This window comes from Dromaius novaehollandiae, chromosome 19 (assembly GCF_036370855.1).
Source record: "Dromaius novaehollandiae isolate bDroNov1 chromosome 19, bDroNov1.hap1, whole genome shotgun sequence".
Taxonomy (NCBI): Eukaryota; Metazoa; Chordata; class Aves; order Casuariiformes; family Dromaiidae; genus Dromaius; species Dromaius novaehollandiae.
In genome coordinates this window covers 8,709,633-8,737,228 of record NC_088116.1, presented here as the reverse complement: position 1 = coordinate 8,737,228, position 27,596 = coordinate 8,709,633, and the positions used below count along the sequence as shown (strand labels likewise).

The following is a 27,596-nucleotide window of genomic DNA, read 5'->3' as shown; positions in this document are numbered from 1 at the left end:
GTGACTTTCTCTCCTTACAGACTCTTTATCTTCCATTGAGCCAGGCTCCGGACAAGATGTGATCCCAGGCTCCCCGCTGCGAACCAGCATCAAGATCAAACGTGGAGGACCTCAGCAGCCACAGCCCTACCAGATCCTCTCTTCGCTGCTGGATGACAGTGAAGCCAGAAGGAAAAGCAGTCGGATGAAGTAGGAGTGTCTACGTGTTCTCCCAGCCCGTCCACCAGTTAAAGATACAGTATCCTAGTGCTTAATTGCAGAGTGCAAATGAAGTGGGTAGGAGGCTGCAGCGTTGGCAGTCGGGTTTCCTTACCTGATCAATACTAAGCCCTTATTGCAGGGAATATCTTATCCATAGCTCAGAGAGGGTCTTACAAACATTTTTCTTTTTGTTATTTTTTTGTCTTTGGAGTACCACATGGCAGGTAACCTCAGAAGCTGTCTACAGAAGTGACACCTCCTGACTGTGCCCAAGAGTTTAATCCTCCGCTTGCTTCCTCAGCTCTAACAAGTTACTCAGTTAGAGCACTGCTTACCTGACTGAGACAGTCAATCCCATCAAGATTCAAAGCTGAGCCTTAGCCTTTTCCATTGCTGTAGTTGGCTGGCATCTGCTTTTATTTCATGTGGTGTTGTCATACTGACTTCTAGTTGAAGTTGCTACTTTCATAGGCCTCTAAAGCATTCTCACTTGCAAGGATTTATCTTAAGCAAAGAACAGATTGAGAAATTGAAAGATCATTTAAAATAGTTACTCTGAAAATTCAGTTTACTCTTGGGACATGAGCATCAAAGTCTAGGCTTTGCATATTGTTGATTGCATGTGAAAGACATTATTTCTGTCTGTGGTTAGCTGAGCAAGGACCTCTGATGCACATCATGGCATACATTGACTTTCTATCTATATTCAGATGATATTAGAATCATTTCTGTGAAAATTTATAGCGGTATGTATCAGATATGATGGGATTGCACAAGAATATTCTCATACTGTGTTCAGTTTGTGCATACATCCAGAAAAAACATAATTTAAGTACTGGCAATAAATACTCACAGAAAAGGATGTTTTTCAATAGTTTCTTAATTCTAGATCAATAGGGAAAATTATTATTTTGACACTGTTTTGTTTTATGTTGAGGGTAGACGCTAGGCATTTGAATCTTGAGACAGTGTAGTGGGAAGCCACAATCTAAGGGATTAGAGTCTTGTCAGCAGCTTATCTTGCACTAAGGAGCTAAATACAAAGTCATTTTACTTTTTGCTTTTTACTGCTATTTTGGGGAGAGGCCCAGTTTCCACGTTTAAGAGGTTGAACCTGCCCTTTGGTGACACATGAATCATACCTGCTGTGCAAACCAAATTGGACAAGTTGATGTCATTCATGTAGACAATGAATTTTGTTAGAAAGGGTAAGAATAATGAACTGATGGTGCTATTTTTATTTAAATATATATACTTTTTACTGTTCTGTCAGGTTTTCAAATCCAGCCCAGGAGAAAAGTGAGCAAATTGTCTTTGTCATTTTATGGCGTAAGTAACATAAATTGGTCACATCATACCTAGTGCAAGATAGAGCTCTCTGAAAAAGACAATGTGTACTCCTACAAGTACTTCTGACAAAAGCTGTGGCAAAGACCAACAACTATATGGTCCATGTATTCAGGAACCCTCATCACCCAGCATAATGTTCCAGAGGGAAAGGGAAGCATGTGGGAAGCCGCTGGAAACGTGGCTTAAAATGCAGGAGCTCTGCCCGCCGCTGTCAGCCACACATCACATTAGCTTTCTGGATACATTGTGAACATGGCAGACCAACAGAGACATCAGAACATCCAAATCTATCATCTGAAGAGCATTATATTTTCAGAAATAAACAAGTTAAAAGCTACTTCAGAATGACTAAATTCACCATATGCATTCATTCGGACCTGTTCTTTAGAAGTCCAACCATCTCCCCCAAAACAGGTGAAATACTCTAAGTTAATGTCAAGCAAGCAGCAGAGAGTGTTGTCCTCATGGAGAAGCTTTTTACTGCTTGTACAGCTAAATAAAAAACAGCCTTAGTTTAAACCGGCTTGAAGGCTTTGAAGTAAATGCATTTACTTGCCGTGCTTTCGAATCCCAGCGTTGCTTGGCTAATGCCAGTGGTGGGATGTCATTCTGTAGTCAGCCCACGTAGTTCAGCTTGTACTTCCATATGCTCAAGTTTGCCTTTAGATAAGTCACAGAAACAAGCCCAAAGCATTACAAAAGTTTTGGGAATTGAAGGCAAGATACAATCAGGTACTCGCTTTTTCCAAGCCTCCAACAGTTAAAGTGAATGTAAAATTTTGCCAAGAGTTTATGCTTCAGGCTCCAGCATGCCTCTGTTTACCTGTACTCTGAATTATAGCTGGATGGTGATATATTCAGAAGACCAGAAAACAAGTGGGGGTTTTGCTTCAGAGAAAGTAAAACTGCCTGAGTCAAGCAGGTTATGACTTAGTGCAGGGGTCCTGTATTGGTAATCCTTATGGGACATGAAATAAGGTCTTTGAATGTATCTTAGTTTCAAATCCAATGCTAACTCTAAATCCTGTGTTTATGCACATAAATGATGCTGAATTAAATCAGTGCCTTAAAGAAGGTTGGCAACCAGCTCTCAGTCTAAAAAGAGTTGCAAACAGCTCAACTTTGCAACACCTGATGAATGACTAAAGTGCTGTGAAGCAGCCTGCTGCCTTCCATTCACTGCCTTGCGGGCAGTAGTTTAAAGGGAATTGAGAGCATCACTTCTGTTGATGGACAGCTAAGGCCACAGTGCAGCCACTGATTTATTCTTGGGATAATCTTTCCCTTTGAGAATTAAACACACAAAAGCATGCCTCTCCATTTATAGGTTGATTGCCACGTGGGAATTAGAAGAAATACTTGATTACCTCTTTGTTGAATAGAGACTGTCTTGGTCTTGATCTTACAGATATTACAAGACATATTTGGTGACTTCAAGGCAATAACCCTTTATGCCAACTCGTAGGTACTGGAAAACTGGGCCCTGAACACTGAGGAGACATCACTGTTTAATCTAAAAGTATATGTTCAGCAGGTTAGTGCAAGCTAGTGTTTCTCTCCTCCTTAAGAAAGTTTTTTCGTGGCAGTTTCAGGAACTAAACAAATGCAGTCTTTAAAAGGGAAAACCTTAAAATTTTGTTTCAGTGGTCCTGTAGCTACAGATATGAATTTGGGGAAGATGGAGTACAATGGTACCATTTTCACTTTTTTTGGAGCCTTCACACTGAATTAAAAGAGAAATTTCTCTTTCTCCAAGTTTCCCTTCACAAATTCAAAACTATTGCATTAGCTTGATGCTCTCTTCAATTCATTCACATTTGACTAGGATTTGGGATTTTAAATTGAGTTACTTAAATTGCTGGCAAGATGAAAGGAAATTTAATGGCAGTTGTTTGCAATTAATCCTGCCAAACTGATTGTCAAACGACTGGTTAGGCTCAGGCTGCAACAATTCTAATTATGGACTTCTCTGGATTCCTATAATGAGCTATGTAATTGTTTGCTCCCCACACTTCTTGCTTTATTTAGGTACATCACTCTTTTAATGTGGTACTGTATCTTTAATTTGGGTGCTAGCAGGATTATACCAAATGGACTTTCTCTGTCAGCTGGGGTTTCATTCCTCACTACTTACACAACAGTCGGACCACACTGTTGTGCAGTTCCAGTTTAAATATGCTTTAAAGGTGAACACAGCCTCACACGCTGACAATTAATGATATTCATGACTAAGCAAACCACTCCAACCACATTTTCCATCTTAGGCAGGATACTAAGATTCATTTTAGCCAGGGCATATATGCATTTTGCCATGTCTATGTAACTTAGAGTGGATTTATTTTCAACGCGTGCTCATTTAGAAATATATTTTGAAATGTTTAGTGCTTTATCTTACATGCATACTGTGCAATACCATAGTGTGTTCTTTTACTTTTTTTTTTTTTTTTAAAGACTTCTTTGAAATTCTTAATGTTTCTTTGCGCTCCAATATGTTTTTGACTTGGATGGGTTCTGGTAGTAGTAATGCATTTTCCTTGCCTTGAGCTAACCAGAAGCAGCAACAGCATATTGCACAACTTAAAATCTTTGTAGTTTGTGCACCCTGATGTTCACCAGCAATCTGGTACTCCTGGGAGGCGGAGAATGCTTCTCTCCAGAGTATCCAATTTGCACTTACTGTAAAGAATTGATAGAAACCCAGGGAAACAGGAATAAACTAGAGAGAAAAGCCCTCATCTGCTCCCACCACACTCCATAGTAATCTTGCCATCCACTTTAATAGGAGCAGGGACAGGCCATAAAAATCAGATCCAAGTCTTCAGCTAGGAGGGGCTGGTCCTGCTTGCGGTGGCGTAGACCCTACGGCTCACAAGCTTTCTGAAACTTTGGCTCTGGGATTCTGGTTCAGTCCCAGTCTCTGCAACAAACTGTTTCAATGCAGGAACCAAACCACTGTGACAAGGCTTCCAAAAGACCACCAGCTTCTGGAATTGCTTCTCAATACAATTTATGGGAAATTCGCTCTGTTTCACAATAGCAGCCTCTGTGTTATTATTGTTACATTCCATTCGGGTGTTTGATGCTATAGAGGTTTAAACTACTTGCAGTTTCTGTGATTGCTTTGAAATCAAGCAATTCTAAGGTGCTATAATTGTCCACAGAGCAAATTCCCAACCACAGAAGGAGATGTTAACTTTTTCACTAGTTACTTTACACAGTATTTTTTATTTATATCAGTGTGTTTCGTATGTGTGCAAATGGTCCCAGCGTCTCTCATTGTAATAAGCTTATACAACCTCTTCCAGGGCAGCCATACACAGTATCTTGTGATCACATGTAATTTCTTAACTTAGAACAAGAATAAATCTCTTCTGACATGACAAACTCATTTATGGCAGGCTCTAATGTTTGTTGTCAGACTTCACCAGTGGAGAAAAAAACACAACCTGTTTGTTCCACCTCTTGCATGGTTACTTATCTGTTTTCATAGTGCTATGTTATTGTTCAAGGTATCTATTTCTCTTTATTTGCTATGGGTTTTGTTACTGTATATGGAATGTTTTGTATTCAGCATTTTCTTACAGAGCAGAGTGGGAGCAGTATTCAAGAACCCACAAATACCAAAGACCTTTCATGTAATGCACTGAGAAATAAACTTACTGTAAATGAATATGATGTCAGGTGTCCTGTAATTACCAAATTTACAGCAGGTTCAAGCAAACTGCCTCCTGAAATTGAGGCAGCAGTTTTTCTTTCCTGCCCTCTCAGCTTTCTCTCACCATACATATGCAGGTCTCTCAAAATTGTGCACAAAGACTTTTTGTCTTTCACAGAACAAACGAGCCACAGCTAAATAAAGTCTAATCTGACAATTTCCTTGCCCATAATGGGACTGACTCTTCCCCAGATATTGCTGGACACTTCAACAAGCAGGATTATTATTTCCAGAGTTTGAGATATATCTCTAGAAAGCCCTTAGTCACTGCTCTGCATTTCCAGCCACACTAACCAAAAATACTGGCATAGCCATGGTGTGAAGCATTTAACAGCTAAAGAAACCTAGTTAAGCCTTCAAGCAGCGTAAGCATCCTGCAGTGCAACCCAAGCCTAGCGCAGCCAGGGACTAGATGGCTACGGCAGACAAGGTAATTCCTCCAGGAGTTTTAAAGTAATATAGATATTTATAGATGTCACAGCTTTCCTTCAGCTGAGACAGAGCACTGTGAGGAAACACTGGCTACAACAGACTGTGTGAAGCAGGGAAAAGCTGGAGAAGGACTACTGCAAGGCTTAAGAGTGTATGTTAAAATTCATCATGATTTGCAACGACCATCACTTGCCTCACTTCCGCCTAAGTTTTCTCACAGTTCCAGCTGACCAGGCTAAGACATGCCAGGCTGCAGCCTCTTCCCTTTCCCTGCGTCCCCCCTTTCCCCGGTACCTCCTGAGCATCTGCCTCCTCCAGATGCAGCGTCTTTTTCTCTCTCGTACCAGCTCTGACGTCGCCTCTGCCTCCAGGCTCGCCCAGGCCCTGGCTTCCTCTCCGCATGTGCCAGTTCAAACTGTTAAAAGAGGACATGGTTAGGGATGTGTTTTTTTTTTGTTTTTTTTGTTTTTTTTAATCTTCCCACTATGGGGACCACTACTCGTTTGGCTGCAGCTACCTGCCTGCAACGGAGGGCTTTGCAGCACGGGAGCCTTGGCGCTAGGGAGGGACCAGCGCTGGGTCTGGCACTGAGATGTGACAGCTTCAGATTTTCTTTCTTTTTTTTTTTTTTCTTTTTTCTTTTTTTTTTTTTTTAAATCACAGCAAAACCAAGAGTTGTATAAATTATGGCCAATCTCCCCCCGCCCCACCCCAAACCGTGGTCTGCTTATATTGTAGAGCTGCAGATACCAATAATGTAGCAAAGGCTAAGTCATATAAACACTGGGCAAAGCCACAGAGAAGAGTCAAGGCCTCCAATTCATACAGGTTTTATTTTTTTTGTTTTTGTTTTTGTTTTATTTTGGGGGGGGGCGGGGGTAATCACTGATGAGGACATATTCAAGGTTACTTGATGCCAAACATTCCCATGCAGCACTTCTCTGGGTCTCTCAGGGTATATTTATCTTGTTTTTGTGTCCAAACACCTCCAACTCTTGATATATTTATCCTTGCAAAACTCCTCTGAGGAAAGGCAATTCTGTTAATCACTACTGTACAGACAGGGAGTTGCAGGATAAAAGCCTAAATTAATTTCTTGGGATGTTTGTGGCTGCCCTGGTCTGCCAAGCACCGAATTAGCATCAGGGCCATCTTGGTCTCTGAGCCATTCTGTCCCCTGATTGCCATCAGCACAAGGGGAAATGGCTGTTTTTTTATTGCTTAACACAGCACAAGAAAAATCAATGGCAGCGCTGAACAGGCACCTACACTCGTGCACATACCATTAAGGAAGCATAAGTACGGTGATTACATTACCCTAGTTAGGGTTTCTGTTTCACCTGGGCTCCTGTGGCCACAGTACTCAAAAGATGGCAAAAAGTTGGTTCACAGCTGGACTGGCAAATTTTTGATTACAACAGACTTAAGGAACTAATATCTACTTGGTTTTAAAGCATGCGGATAAAGGGCTTCTGCTCACACCCTGCAAGACAGCGTGACTGCTAGCCATCAACCCGGACGCCCAGAGCTGTCTGTCTCTGTGGCCCTTTACAAGAAAGAAGTAAATAGCCGGGCCGGGAGCAGGTCTCCCCCCCCACTTCGGATGCCATCACTCACCCTTAGAGAAAGGGAATCCCAGTCCGTTTAGCCACATGAGAAACCGGATGGTGCAAGGCCGCTACAATTTAGCAAGGAAAAGGTATGTTAGCCACTGTGTGGCAGATAAAATGAAACGGTCCCACCTTTTAAAACCATGAGGATAATTAGACATTGCAACAATTTGCCAAAGGATGGGATAGAGTCTCTGCTACCAGACTGTTTCAGATTAACCATGGACTTTCTGGGGGTGTGTGTGTGTGTGTGTGTGTGTGTACATATTTATATTTTATATATATATCTATAAAAATATATTTCAATTCAAAGATGAATTAACTCAGGAAATCTAGGGGCCTCTGATACTGTGGAAGACAGACTAGCTGCTCAGAGTAGTGGCTTTGGTGACTGCCACATTACAAATGACCACTGCTGAACCTGCCTGTATCATCACAGTATGGCACAGCACTAGCTACAGCTGCTGTTTCACCCTCTACACAAATTAGCAGTGGAACATGATTTTTTTTTTTTTTTTTTTTTTTTTTTTTTTTTTGTAGCCTCTTATTAAAAGGTGGAGGTCCTGAGTGCGTCTTTAGGACCCACACACTTTTCACAACCCCTCCAGAGAGCTCTAGCCCTACCATGACTGACAACCAGGCCTGGGGAGTAGGGCTGCCCAGGATGGAAAATATCTGGCATCAAAATTTTGGAACGAGACTGGCCACGTACCAAGGAAAGCTGGGAAAGCTGGGGGCGTTGGCCCCCCTCGATCTCGAGCTACCGCTGGGGAAGAGAAACGCCAAGTCAGAGAGACCAGGTTTTGGCTCTCCATGGCACTGGTATGTCTGTGGCAGGACTTGTGTACCGAGCCAACAAAAACTTAATTTATATGTAACTGGACGGAGTTAATGTTCAGCCAGTAACAAAATATGACAATTAAACTTTAGACTTGGTTCAGAAAACAGACTGGATAAGAGACTAACAGCACATGGTAAGGCCTTGGCAGCAACTTTCTCGCTATTCCTCAACCACAAAAACATCTTCACAAATGGATGGTGCCTCGGTCTACCTGGTGACAGGAGGATGCGGTTTTATCGGGGAGAAGATTGTAGAGCTCCTGGCTCAGCAAGACTACATCAAAGAAGTCAGAGTTTTTGATTCTGTAGCAAGAGAAGAAGTAGAAAAATTCACTACAGGTAAGAAGAGTATTTTCTTGTATGTAGCAGCCATAACTCTTCCTCTAAAGACAGCTGTTACCATGTTGGAGATGCCACAGTTACTGGCACAGGGCAAGAACCTGGCTTAAACATGCATGAAGAGTAACTTACAGCTCAGAGAGGTTTTTAGTCCAGGACTAAATCAAAGCAAAATGATCCACAATGAGCCACGTTAGCAAACGCATCACAGGGAGGATCTAAGTCCCAGTTCAGGGATCGGTTATACGGAGCAAGCTGCAGACCAGGTACCTGACATGGGAACTCAGCTACCTGGTTACTTCTGCCCCTCCAGCCTGACTAACGGTGCGGGGGACACAAAACCGCACTACTGAACTGCTCCACCCCGTTAACCATTCACAGAAAACAACGAAAAAAACCCTGACATAGAATCAAGCTCAGGGTGTGCGACAGATTGTGAAATACATCTCCAAAATAACTGAGAGGAACCTATAGTCATACTGTGCTGTGCGTGAGGTGGAAAAGGTGACTCTCGGTAAACTGGTTTATTAAAGAAATAAATCCATTCGATCATGTCCTGAGAGCTGCCTTTTAAATGTTTCACCAGAGTTGATTACAGTGAGATATGTTGGGAAAAGCAACCTGTTTTACTGGATTCGAGAATACCCACCCAAAACAAGTCAATACAGCTCGCGGCGCTCTGCGTGGTTAACAGCGTATTGGCCAAGCCTTCAGCCTTACTTGCAATGAGAGAAAAAAATGTTAAGGGAGATCCTTTCCGTTAAAAGATACTAATAAAGAGGAGATATGCTTAACGCAAGTTAAAAGACTCCTCGCTGCTGATTGCTAAGCAAGTTCCCTTCATCTCCACGGGGCTCAAAACACCCACAGGCATCAGAGCCGGTGCAGTGTGGTAGTGGGCAGGATTGCCACTGGAGCCAACTTTCTACGAGAAAATCTTCATAATTATGCAGTTTTCTCTCTACCTCCTATGCGATCATGTTCCTTGGGCCACTCTGCCTGGAAAACCTCCTCCCCTGGTGCTCTTTCCGAGCTTTCTGTGATATATAAAATTCCTGGAGCCCCTTTCACCTCCCACGAACTCCTGCCTCATGCGACAGCTTCGAAGATCCAGCTGAACTTTCTGTTCTGCTCCCAGGGAAACACCACTACCATCAACCCTCCCTCAGCAGATGAACCCACCAGACTGGTTTCCCTAGGCTTCGGGTATCCAATTGCCTTAAAAGTACCCCTAATTGAACAAAAGCCATCAAACCTTAAGGATCTCCCATAATCCCAGCTCTCGGAGAGGCCACGCACCCGCTCTGGGAGCAGATGCCCAATGCCACAAAGAATCATAGTAAAATAAGACAGGATTAACCTCAAGGGACTATTCCTTCCCTCCCTTTGCCCCAAGGAAGGATCTGCTTGGCCACGATGCTCCTCACGGATGGTTTTCTAACCTGTCCTTAAGCCACCTCAGGCAGGCTATTTCTGCACCGGCAGGCTGTTTCGCACAGCCTAACCTGCAATTTAAATTCTTAACTTCTTCTCTGACCTTACAGGTAGAATAGGTTAATTCTATCTCTTTTTTCTGCAACAATCTTTGCAATTTGAAAACTGACTCTTTCCCTTCCATTCTGTTTTATCCCTTAGGCTAGACCAGCTCTCAGGCTTTCCTTCCGCCCTCCTAGTTCGCGCTTTCCGTACCTCTGGGCACTCACGCTGCTCTCTTCTGCGAAAGCCGCACCAAGGGCTATGGGCAGAGACGCCAGCTGCGGCCTCCCCAATGCCGACTAAAGCAGAAGGATTTATTTCTTCTGTCCTGCAGACTATACTCACATTTATGCCTGTCAGTACAATTATGTCCTTTTCACAGTTGCAAGACGCTGCTGATGTGTGATCAGCTCCTGAGCCACCCTGGCCCAGGCTCTCTCTTTTACGAAGACCTGCTGCCTCTTCCCCACTGAGCCCAACAGCTTCTCTTCATCCCCATCAAATTTTGCCTTTTTTCAGACCACTGCTCCATGAGTTTTGATTAGCTCAAATGCTAATCCTCCAGCCTACCTCCAGTCCCTCCCAATTTGATGTTATCTGCCAATTTAATGAATTAACCTGCCCGATTCTTGACGAAACCAACAAAAAGAATCAAATACAGGAATAAGCCCTGAAGCGTAAGCCCCTACCACAGCTGGCAAGTCACTGGAACAGTTATCCACCAGTTTTGTGCCCACCCTACTTTGGCTTACTGTAGACCATATTTTGTTAGCTCACATATGAGAATGACACTGAATTTCCAAAACCCTTCTTCTAAAGTCAAGGTAGATGACATCTACCTGTTCTACTGTATCCATAAGGCCTGTTAATGTGGCATAAGAACAAAGGAGATTTACATGACGTGATTTGTTCTTGACAAATCCATGTCAGCTGCTACTATTCTTGTTATCCTCATGTGCTTACACAAATGTGGTGTAAGTATGTGTGTCTGAATTCTCTGGGTTTGAAATTAAGCTGTTCTGTAACTTCTTAGCGTACTTCTCCTCCTCTCTGAACATAGGTGCTTTGTCTGCCCTAGTGCAGTCTTCCAGGGTCTCCTCCAAAAGTTCTCTAAAGTAACTAATAACGCTGCAATCACAGCCACCAGCTCTTTAGTAGGCCTGAATAATGCTCATCAGGCCTCATCAATCTGAAAACTCCTTTTGGTGCCTTTCTGCCTTGCATTCTCCCTGTTTTTGGCTGAGCTCTCAGCGTTCTCTTGATGATCTTAATTGCACCAGCTGCCTTAAGACAGTTGATGCAAAAAAGCTACTTAACACTTCAGCCCTGTTGGTTACTGGCTTTCCCTCACCACTGCATAGCAGCAAAACCCCCTGCCATGAGACTACTTGCACTCTCTTCCCCCCTTCATTGCTAGCAGAGAGGTTCATGCATCTTCCTCTACGTGATGGTTCTCCAAGCAAGTGTATTCACCTCTGCTACACAAGGTAATGCTTTCTCTCTTTTCTCTTCTATTCTCATTACATCAGCTGTAACCTTTAATATTAAATATCCTGGTCCTATGAGCTATTCCACCAAATCTCTGTTACGCTAACTGAAAGATCAGCTTGATCCTTTTGTAAGACTTCCACCTCTTTCTACGTCCCGTACTTCTTGCCAAACAGAAACACGCTCAGCCAGCCAAACTACCATCCTGATTTTTGCCCCTCCTGTGAATGCACGAAGAATAACCCCGTTCGTCTATCCCCTTGCCCAGGTAGCTGTTCACTGAGGGATTTCCACATCACATCACTTCCACGGCTGCAGCCACAGACCCTCCCTGCGAGCTGCTCACACGCTCTGTCCGTCAGAAACCGCTGCTCCGAGCCCTGGCCTGGTGCGACTCTCCGGGAAGCCCTCAGGCCCGGTGCGGCGGCAGCATCAGTTCTCCTCTCCAAAGCAGTCCTGTGACTGCTGCTTCTGGCTTGTTCCAAAAGGCCCGCAGAGCACAGCTCTTCAAGTCTCAGCTTCTTGCTGGCATATTCCCAGCTGCAGGAAAGGAGAATGGGAAAAATTCTACCCAACTATTACAACACTCTCAAAGCAAGAAAATTAGTAGTAGATGTCAACAATAGCCATGTGTGGAACAGCTATTTTGAGAGAAGAGAGGTAAAAAAAGAAGAGATAGGAACTAAAAAAAAAGCTTCTGAATGGCTCAAAAGAAGAAATTTCTTATGAAATTTTTAGACCTATCTATTACATTTTTTGCCCTCCACATCTACAGTGGTGGCAGTTTAAATAAAATTCTGTGCGATGTCTACAGAACTTGCTTGCTGTTATTCCCACTAAGCTCTGCAAGCCTTCTGCCTTAAGGAAATTGTCTGGGACAGCTTCATTCATTCACACCTACTGGAGCGAGTCCTCTGAGCACTTGCATTTCCAGTCCAAACCTCTCCAGTTCTTGCTCAGCACCACCCTTGGATGCAGGCTAGATATTTGCAATGACAGCCACAGTTATTCTGCCCCACAGTTGGTGTAAAATGGCAAAGTGCTACACTGAATTAAGCCAGATAGAGATCTGGCTCCTTGGGGTTCAAAAGACAGGGATGCATCTTCCCCCAGTGTGATGTATTCAAGTTGTATATAGCTAGTTAGACGGTGCTTCAGCCTGCCCTGCAGAGAATAAAGGTTTCCAAGCAGGATCCTCACTCTGCAAGAAGGTGGGGATGCTGTTCTGAATTTTTTTTTAATTATTTCTGCCTCTATGGTTATATTATTTTTCTCCAGCTACCGCTCGTGTGACAGTGATGAAAGGAGACATCCGAGACGACAATCTGCTCCTTGCTGCCATGCAGGGAGTTCACGTGGTTATTCACACAGCTGCTGTTGTGGACTACAGAAACACTGTGCCCTTCCGGGAAATGAGAGCTGTCAACGTTGGGGGTAAGCTCTTTAAAACAAGCAATTAAATACAGAACTATATTCACGCACCTTGGCGTGGGGTCATACAAGAAGCTACGACGTACGTGTCCTCTCTGACGTAGTTTTCCTTGCCCCCGTGTTTCACAAGCAGGCAAGTTTCTGCTTTTGCCCCTCTGACCCTCGTGCAGGGCAGACCATACCGCTCCTTTCCCCTGTAAAGGTACACCTTACTTAAAAAGCCGAACTGAGACCCAGATATTGTACGGTCATTCTCGTCAGGACCGTAACTTCCACCAACGGCACTGAGCTGATATGGTGATACCGCTGGAGTGATAATACAGCACAGTGACTTAGGAACACAAGCCCTGGACCGAGATCCCGTTGTGCAACATGGTTCAGAAATGCAGAATAAAAAGATGACCCCCACTCCAGATAGCTTATGACTTTCCCAGGGATTCCCAGAAAAGTATACACTATATACCAGTACAAGACTATTTATACCAGTTAAATGGCATCCACGCTCTTAAGAGAGTGATGTTATTTTAATTATAGTCACACAGTTCACAACTATTGTGTATCTACAAGCCACGCATAGCAGAGAGCTACTCTTCAACGTTTTCTTCTGATCACCAACAGCCAATTTTGCGTTAGGTGCAAGATCTGCTTAAAGAAAATTTGTTCATAAATCTAGGAAATAAGCACAGGCTATAAAAATAATGAAATCCCTATTACAGCAGCAATTCCAATGGCACCTCAGGCTGTTAGCTGCTAAAATAGTTGTTAACCACAAGGAAGGAATTTTATACTTTTTTTTTAATATATATATCTCAAACTCGATTACTGCTTAGGGCTTCTACTATTTACTGATGCATTCAAGGGCAACATTTAAATTCCATCCTCCTTTTCATTCCTCTTCTCAAGACCAGATGCTTTTAAGAGCCTGTACTGTGTATGTGCACGGAGAATATTCAGAGCCTGAGGGCTCCTACTGCCTTCTGATGGCTTTGTGAGATCTTCCTCTTCATTGTCTGCTCGCTATGAGCAAGGTACTTTACTATAGTGAGGTTTTTACAGACAGCAATGAACTTGGAGAACTCCCCTATTCAGCAGATCAAACCCCTTGCAGATGTTTGTGACTAACTCAGAAAACCACACGCAATAAGCTTTTCCGAAGTAACTAGTGATTGTGAGTGCCTTTTAGAGGAGCACGGTCTGAGCTGCCTTAATGGGAGCCTTATTTTCAAAGACAAACCACTCTGCATTTCTGCATTCCCTTGGACGGTTTATGCAGACCTCCCTAGACTGAGGCTGCTGCCCTCACTAGCACTTCTCAAAATCTTGAACTGTGAGGTTATTCTAAAGAGTTTTCCACTAAAATCACAGCAGGTAAAAGAATAAAAATGAATTGTATTTGATATCTGCTGTAGACTTCATGGGAAAAAAAAGGGTCAAGAAAGGTCACTGTATAATCCTCTAGCTGGCTCCTCTATTACTCAGACCACAGAAACTCATCCAGTTACTGCCTTAAGCCCAATAATTTGTGGCTAAATTGGACTATGCCTTTTCAAAAGAGTTTTGCGTAGATTTAAGTGCTCCAAGTTAATGGGCTATCTATCATGTCTTTCAGCAAGCCATAACAATGCTTAATAATATTAATGTGGCTATTACCACGTTACCAGAAATTACCATTTCTGGCAAAAATTTACATCTCCTGTTTTGATTTTCTCCTAAGTTTCAACCACTGGTTACTGCATCCTATTACAGTCTTGTTGACTAGACTGAAGAAGTCTCCTCTAGGAATTATTTTTCCCATCTAGTCACTTAAAGACTTTCTAATCTGCTTTTTGTTAAGCTGAATGGGTTTTAACCCAGCTTTTTCCGGTGATGTTTCTCTACAGGGGTTCTCAGCTAACTCTGCATATTGTGATAGGCTAATGGAGAAGTAAATTATTTTCCACTGAGTGTTCATATTGATTCATGCCCTCGGAAATCATCCTCAGCCCAGGACTTCCTTGACAATTTCAGATCATGCCCTCAGCAACAACAAAGAGAGCAGATAAACCACAAACCCTCCAAGCAAGATCTTCAGCAAGGCTCAAGGGTGGAGCCTGATTATCTAGGTATAAATAGTATGGAGATTTCTGGGAACCAAACCTATAAGCAGCTTCCTTAAAGATCTGTCCTACCAGATTTGAAGGTCCACAAGATGCAGCCATAGTTTTGCTGTTGTCATTGAGGTTCTTGTAGAATAACTTGAATCAAAATCACCAGGAATGCAAAAACCCTCGCTGGAGGAGTCATAAATCATTAAAACAAAACAAACCAAACCCCAGCACCACAAAACCACACACAGACCCCTAAGTTTGGCCAGAACAAGCATACGTACTGCCCTTAGTATTGGTTAACCTGACTGCTGTTTGGTTAATGTTACCTGAAGGAAACCAGTTACAAACAGCTCCCACTCAAGCAACAAATCCTCAACTCTTGAGAAGCAGTAAAAGCAAGATATGAAATCAGCCACTTTTTGGGTTGTCCCTAACATGCACAAAACAACTAGTGGAAACTACAAGCTCAGATTGATGCTGGATTTTACTATCTTTATTCTTGCAAAATCAGCCTCTATTCCCACATGCAGGCACTGCTCCTGGAAGGAAATAAATGCTTGCTAGGAACCAGGATGACAAAAATTGTCTTTGGGCTTTTGGTACCAAATGAAATTTCTATTTCCCTGTTTCACAGGGGAGCCTCAGCAGTGAACTACATTAAATATATTACAAGAAACTTCTACCTTTCTCAACCTTGCTCAATCTACATTTCATGTAGATTTGTAAGCCACCCCCACTATTTTATTTAGCCTTGCATTTACTAGGAGTCTGTCGCAATCGTTTTCACCCTGTAGTCCATGATCCATTGCAGAGCTTCTGAAGAATAATATATGCAAATTAAAACAGCAAGCCTTTTGTCACCAGGCTGCAATTCACCCCTTGACAGACTGGCCATGAAGGAAGAAAAGCTGGAAAACATGAAGCTTTGTTCTGTTTAGCTGAAGACCTCCCCAACTTCCTTTTTTAGTAACTATTAAGCCCAAGTTATGACAGCTGTTAATAGCCACAGAGGTTAAGCCACATTATAGCTTCAAGTATAGCTGCTACTCTCATATTATAAGCCATCCAAGCCCGTACAAATGCACCAGAGGAACTGCAGCTTTGACTCACGGTTTTACATCTGTTCAGGCAAAAAAATGATGGATCTTGGTCCCAGTGAGAATCTTAAGCTTGTAATTCTGTTGACTTGCATATTAGGAACCAAGGCAAGGGGTTAACATTCGTCCTTCCCAACACGCCCCACAGGTACCGAGAACGTGTTAAGGGCCTGCTGTGTCCTGAACATCCCGTATGTTGTCTACACGAGCTCCATTGCAGCAGTGGGACCCAACACTTCGCACGAGCCCATGTTCAGGTAAGGCTAAGCAGATCTTTTCCACCACTCTGGATTTCCAGAATAAACAGCAATGGATGGAGATTTTTTTGTTGCGACTCCAAAGGAAAAGACATGTTTTCCCTTTCCTGACTGCTCTTGACTTCTCTTTTCTTTCCTGAAAATCCTTCTTTGCTGCTCTTCATTTTCAGGAATTGCACTTCTGAAACCCAGCCTAAACTTTATTAGTGGACACCTCTGATTGAAAGAGTTGGTGGAGAGACATATGACCCAACTGGATCTCCAGGCCCTGTCCCCCATACGCAGGGCCCTGCTCCTCTAAGTTCTGAGATCACTTTGGATTTGAGCTCAAGGGTTATCTTTACAGTCAGTCACAGGTCCCCCAATAATCCCTCCACCTGCCTACTACTTTGTGCTCTGCTCAAGTCCAGAAAAAAACCAGCTGGCCTTTCAAGTAGGACCTGAGAGTGCACAGATGAGTTTTTAGTAATTGCTCAAGTTTTGTGACAAACACAAGTTTCTCTTGGCCTTGAGCAAGACCAAGTTTTCACACATGCCTCCCATCTCCTTACACAGTGAGTTGATCCAGAGGGCAGGTGATAGTCTACTGTTACAAATCCACTTTCCCTTCTCTTTTCAGCTCCACAGCGAATTTCCAGCAAGCCTGTACCATCTCCTATTATCAAAAGAGATTAAATGTATACAGACTATTTTAAAGTAGCGCTCCCTCAGAAGAAGGCTAGTTGGCAACATTTTCTTAGGAGACAGATGCAACTGGTGTGAAATTGCCCCGCAGTATTCTTAAGAATTACGCTGTCTGCAACCAGGCTCTGACCTGATCTTCTTCATAAGCTTTTTCTCTCACTGTTTGTGCTGTACCAGGCTCAGAGAAACGCTGATAACATGGCCATTGCCACCCCAGCCCATCTCTCATGGACCGCACCCATAGCTGTAACAGCACCTGTAAATCTTGCTCTCTCATCCCTCAAAATCCTTTCTCCTGGTGAGATGCTCACCAGGGCCAACTCCTGGACTCTGCATTTTTGGGCGTTACGCTCACCCCATCTCTTCTGTAGGTGGCTCCTCCCAAAAGAAGCAGCAGAGATTTAGAAAACCCCTTGAAGCAAAGGTGGGATTTAGAGCAATACAAAGACCCTGGGCAAAGTTAGGGGTTGGAGCATTATTTTGCTTACATATCATTGGTTTCCAGAATTGACTTTCACAATCAACTGACACTCCTGCTCAGGACTCCAGATCTGGATACATTTTGTATCCGCAGGGCCCTGTGTGGAGCATCAGGACTTGGACCTTGACAACTGGACTGATATTTCTGAAGACTGAGAGATTGATTTTTTAGTCAGCTAGAGATATCTGCAGTTTGATACGTGCCACTGCAAGGCTCCTTGCTGAGTTCAAGCATGGTTGTGTCTACACAGACTGCTCAGACTTTGGAAACTTATGTGCAAGGGGAACTGGCCCGAAGTCAAGTTCTGTCTCTATAGGCAGCCGGTCTAGACACAGCTGGCTTGAGTCATGTGGCTCTAGAAATTCGAGCCCAGCTAGAAAAGGCTGTTTCAGACATAACTTAACACGACCTATAAGCCTAAATTTCATATTCACAAGCAAGCAAAGGTATAGCCCAGTTGTTTTGAAAAGTATTTAAGCACCCAAATCCACAGAAATAAATATGCCTGGCTTATGAAAAGAATCCACGAGAGCAAAAAGTCCTCCATCCGCTTGGGAATGAATTGGAAGCTCTGGTGTCACTGAAAGGCTATGGAATTTGGTCATTAGTACATCTCAGTCATTTCTAAAACTGGATGTGGGCACATGCACATCCTTGTTAAAGTTTTAGCCTTTGCCACCTAAGAGATGAATGTTAATAGGCATTTTGGAAAATTTACCCCAATTCTTGCTTGAGAGGACAGTCCGTTGGCTTGTAATAATGCCCAAATGGGCATGAGCAGTAACGCATTCAGGCTGATGCTCACAGTGCTGCACACGAACATCCTCTCCCCCACACCACGTCCCAATCCTTCCCTACCTCAAATGCAATGAAACTGTCGCCTAGAGCCTTTAACTCATTTTGCAGAACACGCTCAGGTCCTTCCATCATGCAAGGGGAAAGCCTGTCCGGGAGAGTGGTCCCCATTCTCCAGTGATTTTGATTTAAAACTAAATTAAAGGAATTGCATCATGTAAAGGGAGAGGAGAGCCGGGCCCCTGGTCAAAAGCTACACTGGTTGGCTCCGCAAGGGGCCCGGGGGTGGCTGGGGAGCTGCACAGCATGGCTCCGTCTCCCAGGCTGCACACGCAGGTGATGCGGCCTTCCCCTCCCTCCGCTTCTTCCTTTTCTCCTCTCCCCCGTCCCCACCCAATCTCTTCTGCTCCTCTCCCTCGCAGCCCATGATCCAGCCTCTCTTCCTTCCTTTTTCCTTTGCTCCGTCCCCTTTCTCCATCGCTCCTCGTATAATTTTATTTAACTGACTTCTCCACGCTGGGGAACTGACACAGACAAAGCACGATTGCTCTCCGGACGGGGTGATGGGTGCGGGGCTAACGCTAACACCTCAGCAGCCGGCAGTAATAGAAAATGCCTCTGTCAGTCTCAATCCCTCCGAGACAGCCGCCGCCGAGATACCTTCTGACAACGCTGCTCCAGTCTTATTAGCGTTCGGGTATCTGTGATCGTTTCGAAAAGCAAGAGCGTTATGCTGAGCTCTTTGTGACTACCGAGCTTGGAAGGGGGTGGGGGAACGCAAGCAGGAGCAGGGCCCGGCGGCCCCCCAGCCCCACGGCAGCCAGGTCGCCCCTTCGTGAGGCGGCTGCTTTTTTGAAAGCTTTGCAAGGGGAAGGAGAGAGGGAAAAAATGCAGATATGAAAAGGAAGCAATTAAAACTAGAACTTCTAGATAACCCCCGAATTGTCTTGGGCCTTTCCCTGGCGCAGAACAAACCGTGCACAATCAGTCTTTTGTCTCGGCTTGTTTTCTAGCTTGTCTCCTGCTCATCACCCGTAAACACCACGAAGGGGAGGAGGGTTTTGCGATAAAAGCGCGGGGCGTGCGGGGAGGCTGGGCTGCCGCTGCCGCGGCACAGGACGGCCCTGATCTCAGCCGGGGTGTCGGACACGCAGGATACCAGACTGCCAAGCAGGCAAGAGAACAGCAGCCGCGTTGCCCACTTTTCCTGCACGGAGCTCGAAGCACAGAAAAGGCCACGCAAGTCTCCTCTCCCGAGGCCCGGCGTTTGCCCCAAAGTGCCCTGCCACACGTGCACCGCGTGACCTTGCGACGGGTCACTTCGCCCGTCCAAGACACGCATCCGAGCCCCGTCTGCAAAGGGAGGGTGGTAATACTTCACTGCCCCGTCTGCCTCACACAGTGCGGTGCAGGGCCTTTGCCCAGCGAGCATTGCACGAGGAGAGCAAAACACAGAGCAAGTTGACTTAAAAACGAGCAGGAGGGCCCTGAGGTCTCCCGCGGCACTCCCACGGTACACGGGAGGGAGAGGGAGCTGACGCAGAGCTCGCAGTCCCAGGAGGGGAGCACGCGGTCTGGGTAGGTGGCCCTTCCCTGTGCTCCAGGCGAGCATTTTTCATGCCCCACCTCCCACCTCCTCCTGAGCCCCCTGAATCCACTCAACTGAATCCCACAGGGGACAAGGATCGAGCTAGGACAACTGGGACAAAACGCCGGCGCCCTGGGGGGAACCACGGTGCTTTCTTGGTTCTCCTTGGAGCTACTTCAGGATCTGTGTTGCCAACTACCTGTCAGGTCCCATGGGCTTCCCTCCTGGCAGCTGTAGCTGAGGATGCGCAGCCAGCCAAGGCGCATGCTGCCTTCTTCCAAAAGGCAACGACGTGTGCCCCGCACGGCCGTGACCCTGCTCACCCTTAGGCACGCGCTGCCTCCTCGCTCGCCCCGTCAGTGCACGCTTTTCTCGGGGGGATGAAGGAATAATCCCAGCTTAAATCAGCTGATCACACCTCTTCCCTGGGATCACCTAGCAGCTCTCTCAAGTCACGGGCAAACGGCTCCCAGTTCTCATTAACTCTACGAGAAAACTAAGCAGCAGCTTCTCCTTTTAGTTGATGCCTCATTTTCTCTACTTCTTACGTAAAATGAACCAGGACTGCCTTCGCTTTTCTGCCCTCCATCTTCCTGCGCCCCTTCCATCTTGCTCAGCCACTTGTGAGTTGCACTAAAAGGAAACGCTATTGCCTTCTGATCTGCCTGTCACGATACTGTTTGCTTCCGTCATACCATATTAGACAAAAGCAAATCCACCTCTTCAATAATGCCCTTATCTGCCCACAAACCCCACTTTGACCTAATCCCTGGCCTGACCCTCCCAGTATTTCCGGAGGCCTCCTTTTCCCAGGCTGCAATGAGGATCTGAGACTCACCTAAGTCACTGCCGAAGGTAAGTCCCTGAAGAGCCGGGGATGTGTAGCTGGGACACATCCCTCGAAGGCCCCGAGCTCTGCTCCGTGGTCACTCCTTGTCTCTCACAACCTGTTTCAGAGGAAACGAGGACACCAAATACAGCGGGGAAGTGGAGCTGCCTTACGGGAAGACAAAAGCCATGGCAGAAAAACTGGTAGCTGAAGCCAATGGAAGAAAGGTACAGAAGTCAACATCCCTCGTATTACTACAAGGGACTGGTGGAAGGAGAGAGCTATTTAGAGAGACCCCACAACCCATTTCTAAGTGAACATCCAACTGCTGGCTTGACTTGGTGTACAAATCCACACTGACCTAAGCTTATCGAACCTGACATCCTCACATCATCGGAAAGCTGACAAACCCTCAAAAGATCAAGATATGGCACTGCCCTTTGAACCTAAGCTTAAACTCCATCAGAGCAGATGTCAGAACGTGCTACGTCCCAATTACGTGAATAGAGATGTCATTTTCAGACATGCCCGAGTGATTTAGGAATGAGAAGTATTAGAGCACCTAGACTTAGCCACCTAACTAGTTAAGTTAGCTGACTAGTCAGTTTGGACTCCCAGCTCAGTCAATTGACAGAGGAGTGCTTCTACAGGATGATTTAGACCATATAAATCAGGCTTCTCTCCTAAATTGCTGTCTAGAGCTTTCCTCTCTCCTCATTACAGTTTGAGGCTAGCCAGCCAGTTTAGCTAGCTTCATTTGATATCTAATTTTGGTTGGTGCAAATACTCCTTCATACCTCAAATGCAAAATGGGTTAACGCTGCTAGGAACCTTCATCCAACATCTTTCAGGGAGCACCACACAGGTGTAGGTGTGCTTTGGAAAAAAAACAAACTGGGCACTTTTAGGCACCTAAACCAGACCCTAAATGTCCAGATCACTTTTGCAAACATTGACTGACTCATCTATCTCGATTTCCCTAGATCTTGGTTTTATCTGACACATCCAGCATCACTTTGGAAGACTTCACCTCTCCATCTGCCACACGCTAACATCCCACTCTGGTTTTACAGCTCAGCAACGGCGGCAAACTTGCAACCTGCATCATCCGGGCAAACACAGTGTATGGAGAGAAGGCGACGTTTCTTAAAGATTTGTACTTACTGGCCAAAGCTAGGAACGGTGTGTTGAACTACCTAGAGCCTGAAAACACGGAGCGTAATTACACGTACGTGGGTGAGTGAGCGACCGATTTCTTTGCATGTGGTTCTACCAGACTGTTTTAGTCACAGCGGATTTTACACGTCAGCTTACCCATAATCTTCCAAGACAGAAAGAGATGAGTATGGTGAACGAACACAAATATTTTTATGACCGCAAAACCTAGTCTAGCTAAAAGATTTTTAAAAACAGTTATTTACATTTTATTATTTTTCCTGGGAAAGGTCCTCTTTCTTTCTTTCCCCTCAACATAGGGAAAATGTTTAGAAAACCGAAAAAAGAGTCAGCGGAAAAAAAGAGACCTAATTTTTCTTTTTCCAGGGGAACATTTGAAGTCATATATGGGTGAGAGAGAAATTCAGGCAATATTTTTGAAATGTTGTTTGGGTTAAAAAAACATGTTTTCATTAAACAAAACTAAATTAATACTATTTGTAAAATTAGGGAGAGCAGTCCTTGGGAAAAAAAGGGCTGCACTACCTGATTTTAGAGCGTATAAGAGGCTTTGATTACAAAACTATAGAAAGAATCTGTTTTGTTGTTGAATACATTACAGGGGAGTATAATTCACCATTAAATCATGCTGGCTTTTAGTTTTTTCTGTGGAGCTCACTTGCACGTCTTCTTCCAAAAGTGCAGATAACAGTAGTCTTAAAATGCTGTTAGAGAAGAATCAGGCCTAGATAAGTCAGATGACTTGTTCGAAAACTTGCAGCAGAGTCAGGAATAAAACCCGAGTGCCTTGCCTGCAATTCATCCTATTCTCGCTACAAAACACTGCCCCTTCACTTCACACGAACCCGTGTCACAAGGAACATTAATTGACCAGCTCAAAGGGGGGACCAAAGGTTTAAAGGACCTTGGAGGTTTGGATTAGCCACTTGGTCTCTCCGCAGTGAAGCCGAGTATCAGTGATGAGCGCTCTGCTCTGCCTTCCCGACAGAAGCGAAGCCGCGCAACCCAGTGCATTCACACACTCCCGCAACAAACAGGCACAGTCTGCTCCTCCTGAATTCCTGTTCCTCTCCCCCTCTTTCTTCTCCAGGGAACATCGCATGGATGCATGTTCTCGCAGCAAGGAACTTGCAGCTGAAACCAGACCTACTTGCTGGACAAGTGTATTACTCCTATGATGACACTCCGACAAGAAAAGGGTTCCTCATCAGGCATCAGCTGTTGTCCTCTATGGACCCCTCAGTACGACTGGGCTCACACATCCCTTACTGGAAGATGTGGTTGATAATACACTTGCACAGAATAATCAAGGTCCTCTTGTACCCTTTTTGGAAGCCACAGCCTTTCCTAAACTTGCCTTTACTGAACACTGTAGTCACCACCTTCTCCTACGAGACAGACAAAGCCTCCAGGCATTTTGGGTACCAACCTCTCTTCAGCTGGACAGAGAGCAAACAGAGGACTGCACAGTGGCTGAAAGCAACTACAGGAAACATGGGATCCCGCCAGCTTCATGAAAAGGAGAACTAAGCAGCATGTTTTGGAGAAAGAGAGAGCTTATCACACCAACAGGTTTCATCTGAATTTCACAATACACACAACTCCTGGGCAGGAATTTTGCAAACACCAGCAAGTCCTTATACAGACGGAGAGCGAGCAAAACTCTCTGGCTGCAGGTACCTACCCTTGCCACACCAGAAAGTCCACTGTTTTAAGTGCCATGTGAAAAAAAACATGCTGCATCTGAAAGCGTCCTCTTGCCGTGATGTAGAGACAGTGATGTAGGGACAGATGCAGGTCTCACTGGCCTCGCTCATTCCAGCAATGCCACCCCTGAGCTGGGATCACCCATGGAAACAAGAGACACACAATTAGAGGAGAGATGGCACTCAGCAAACGTTTTTTAGTTTAGTTTACCAGTTTTGTTCCACAGCCCAAAGAACCTCCATCTCTTTCCATACTAGGCAAATGGACCAACTCCCTTACCCTGAGCTCAAGCAGGATGTCTTCATTTGTCTAGCGTACTCAAGGGTCTTCAGTGATAACTCCCAGGGATGGGCAGGAAAGCCCAGAAAGATCGTTCAAAGTTTTAAGGTTTAATAGAAAATTTAGAAAATAAATAGAAAAAAAGATTTTCCCTTTTCCGGAGCCACTTCTTTTCCAAAATTCTTATTTTTCTTAACCTGCGGGATATTATGTCTCTTTTTAAATATTATATCTACTAAAAGAAATGTATAATCTCTTGCACTAACAATGCATTCGTTGAGTTGCACTCTGGCTGTACAGCTTGAGACCCGATAACTGCAAGCTGGGTGATGTGCTCCAGATAGTTTGCAACTCCAGTGCTATAACCTCACAGCACGCTAGCGGCTAGGCAAAACAAATTAAATCCCACGTTCAACCACCACACTGGCAGACAGGAACTTCAGTGAAGGCCTCAGGGGCTGTATTTATGCTAAATAATGCCTGAACTACAGAAACTAGAGGTTATTTTAACTCATTCCATTTTGCCGGAGCTGCACAGTCCGTTGGGGAACAGCGTTGCGCAGATGAGGTTTTTCTAACACAGATGGGACAGGCGCTTACAGAGAATTCGCAACGAAAATTCAAAGCACAATGACGACTGTGGTTCGTATCAGGTTACCAGCTCCTCTATTTTTAGGACATGCAGAGAGACTGGTAAGCCTATATCAAGCACAACAGAGATTTCAGTTTTCACTTCGACTTGGAGAAGTGGGAAATTTCTACAATACCTGTTTAAATTTAAAATTAATCCTATTAGTATCAAGCTGTTTAAAGTACTGCCGTGTTTTATGAACATGTAACCCTCTCCCAAGTTGTCCTACAATGCAAATGCATGCATACACAATAAAGGCTTGTTTTAATTACAAGAGCCCTCATCCTCACGGAAAGAGCAAGTTTCAGCATGACACATTTGATAGAAATGATCAAAATTCACTTCTTGTTAGTTCCAGTAATTACCCAGTAATGAAAGCGAAGCAATACTGTGAGAGGTGCCAAGTTAACTTCATTGAAATTCACAATCACATGAGAATTATTTGCAAAATGAGCTCCCAAACCAAAAATCATGTGCTCAGGTAATTCATGAATAATTCCATATAACAAATACATTTCTGGAAAAAAAATTGCAATCTGCTCCTAGAGAATTTGGGGAGGTGAAGTGAACCGTGTAAATTACCAGTGCCCTACGTTTTATCCTCGACCTATTTGTGCTGGGAGGCTTTCGAGAAAGGGAATAATAAGATTGCTGAGTTTTTTATTTCATTAGTAACCGTCTTTGCAGTTTTCTGTTATTATTCTAATGGCAGATGACAGCTTGCTGAGAATTTGACAAAGAAATATATACCCAATTTCTCCCGCACGTTGCCGGAGCATCACCACGGTACAGCAGCATCGACCTCGACAGGTTTTAATGCTCCCGAAACCTCGGTTTTATGCTGCCAAGAACGAGCCACAGGGTGGAGCTGCAAGTCCAAGTGTGAGACAGGTGACTTTGCCTTCGGGTTTCAAGTGCTGCAACAGCTTTGGCTTTAATTAGTTTTAAGAGAACTGAAAGACCTGCCTAGACAGCAAGGCTGATGGATGGGATGCCTGAGCAGCCGGGCTTGTCCTCGGGTTGCGGCATTTGGATTTCGGGACTTTTCTCTAGGCTGGCTGTGTGCAGTCATCTTTTTATCTCCACACAGTCATTTAATCAGAGAGACCTAGGAAAGTATTTTTCCACTCATAACCCATTAGAAATTAATAAAAGTTTGGTTCCTATTCTTAAAAATATAATGAAACATGACATTCTGACCTTTGAAAAAACCTGCCTAGGTACAAGAGCTGATGCCTTCAGTCCCACTAAGAGCCTTCGGTATATTTGTTCGAGGGATTTGGAGCTGCTGAAGATATCAGCTGGGATGCATAGGGTTGCTCCTGCCCCACTCCTGCCCCAGAGATCAATGTTATATTGATCTTTCAGGAACCTTGCTGGGAACCTCAGCACGCTCTCCTACCTGTCCTGCTCCTGTGAGTTTGATGCTTATCAGAATGCAGACGACATGCAGGATTGGGTGCAAGTATTTTAGATGGTAGTTATGTGCAGGGTCTTTCAAAACGACCTGAATTAGTTAGCTGCTTAGCTCCTTCTGTAGCTTCCCACCCACCGAGCTTTGACAAAAGCAAGTAGAGGATTCCCTTTGCCTGCTCCTGGTAGAAGTGGGGGAAAAAGTTAGACAGCAAAGGCTCTGAGCTGTTTTCCAAAAAGATGAGTAAGCTTCCTTTGGCTGCACTACATTTTGGCTCCTAAAAGCTAATGCTGCTGCAGACTTCCTCTTAGATCCTTGATTTTATCAGATTATAACTTGTTTTCTCCTGGCAATGCTTTAATTCTTTCTCCTGCACTGCGTTGTCATTGGCTTTTCTTTTTAGGGTCCCATTATGTAACAGCAGCAGCAAAAAAGAGAGGAAAAATTTTTTTTCAGATCTGTTTCTACTTCTGGAGAGGAGCCTTTGTGCACAATTACTCATCCAAGAGATTCAGCAGGTATAACTGCTTCCCCCAGGGGCTCCATTATATAATTGGATTTCAGCCATACAAATTAAATCCTATCTTACCCCTTAGTTAAGCCAGGCAGTAAGTATTTAATGCTAATATCCCTGACAACTATTGCAGGGAGCAGCAGAGATGAAGCACAGAAGAGATGGATGCATGTGTCGTCTACCGGCGGAGCAAGGAGAACGAGGAGAGAGTGCATCGACAGAAAGACACCTGCTATTTTTTAACCCGGCGAAACATCCCCGCTGCAAACCGTGGCGTCTGCCAGAGGAGCTGCTGGAGCTGCGGCTTCGTTCTCCCCAGGTTTTCTGTCCGCCAGCGTTCCCACGTGTGCACCGAGCATTCGTTTCCTCTCCCCGCAACGCACACGTGTGCGCACACGCACTTCAGAGCGGCGCGTGCCTAACCCTGCCTGAGTTTCTGTGGAAGTCTCTGTTCTTGTGCAATGTCTGAAGGAAGCCAGTTTGGCAATATTAAACCTCAAGCCAAACACACAACTGCGCAAAGAATCCCCAAATTAAAAAGAAAAGCTCAACCTGGTTACTCAAGCATCTGCATTTTCTATTGCCTTCTGTCTTCTCCGGGCATGTTGCTTTTAGACGAAGCCCTCTGGGCAGAGACCATGTCTTTTGGTGTCTGGTACATCAGTCACAGAGTTAGTACATAGTAATAAGGGAAAATAGATTCGTGGTAGGAGTTAAACCAGTCAGTCTGGTACCATAATTGGAACATAATCTCATATTGACAGTATTTAACACAGGATGTGCAGGGAACAGATGGCGGCATGCCAGGCCTCAATCTTTTGGCAAATATTGGAAAGATATTTTCTGAATGCAGCTTCTGACCCTCATCTGCAGTGTCAGAAGCTTTCCTGCCCCAGATGAGCCTCAGTCCACTCAGCGGCCCAGGAAAAACGCCCAACATAGCCACGTACTTTGGAGTTCGCAGCCACCCTGGCTAGTCCCTCTCTAACAGTATTTCTAGTGTTAAATGTCCTGGTGAATGTTTAGAGAGAGCTTGGAAAAGCATCTGCCACTCGCTCCTACGCCTCCACGTACACTCACCAGTCTCTGCCCTTGCAAATGGAGATCTTGCCCATGGCGAGAAGGTTGTTCTCTCCCCAAGCCTAAAACGGTGAGTTAAGGCAGGTAAAGCACAT

At 44.6% G+C, this 27,596-nt stretch overlaps 2 protein-coding genes across 9 annotated transcripts in view; both read left to right on the top strand.

Moving 5' to 3' along the window:
• The window catches only part of COL26A1 (collagen type XXVI alpha 1 chain), a 185,261-nt gene extending 180,040 nt beyond the window's left edge, over positions 1–5,221 (top strand). For 5 of the 6 annotated variants that reach the window (XM_026107164.2, XM_026107168.2, XM_026107167.2 and 2 more), the window contains one exon: positions 21–5,221. In XM_026107164.2, the coding sequence (XP_025962949.2) occupies positions 21–193 (173 nt within the window). In that variant the 3' untranslated portion in view covers positions 194–5,221. The remainder of the gene's footprint in view (positions 1–20) is intronic. The other variant, XM_026107165.2, reaches the window with a different exon arrangement.
• Positions 5,222–8,253: 3,032 nt separating this feature from the next.
• LOC112987319 (3 beta-hydroxysteroid dehydrogenase type 7-like) lies at positions 8,254–26,975 on the top strand. Of its 3 annotated transcripts, none has more exons than XM_064523407.1 (8): positions 8,254–8,487; positions 12,730–12,885; positions 16,215–16,323; positions 20,828–20,927; positions 21,774–21,936; positions 22,967–25,384; positions 26,364–26,425; positions 26,555–26,975. In XM_064523407.1, exons 1-6 carry the CDS (start codon positions 8,280–8,282, stop codon positions 23,404–23,406), a joined length of 1,176 nt encoding a protein of 391 aa, XP_064379477.1. In that variant the 5' UTR covers positions 8,254–8,279; the 3' UTR covers positions 23,407–25,384; positions 26,364–26,425; positions 26,555–26,975. The 3 variants fall into 3 exon arrangements, with proteins under 3 accessions (XP_064379477.1, XP_064379478.1, XP_025962946.2); XM_064523408.1 differs by having other exon boundaries at positions 26,311–26,425; XM_026107161.2 differs by lacking the exon at positions 26,364–26,425.
• The last annotated feature ends 621 nt before the right edge of the window (positions 26,976–27,596 follow it).

What these genes read in the sequence shown, in the direction of transcription:
- LOC112987319 (XM_026107161.2), top strand. Translation starts at nt 8,280, where the DNA reads ATGGTAAGGCCTTGGCAGCAACTTTCTCGCTATTCCTCAACCACAAAA. An exon ending in CTGAAGCCAATGGAAGAAAG is followed by an intron (nt 20,928 to 21,773) that starts GTACAGAAGTCA and finishes CTGGTTTTACAG; the next exon opens with CTCAGCAACGGCGGCAAACT. An exon ending in GCGTAATTACACGTACGTGG is followed by an intron (nt 21,937 to 22,966) that starts GTGAGTGAGCGA and finishes TTTCTTCTCCAG; the next exon opens with GGAACATCGCATGGATGCAT.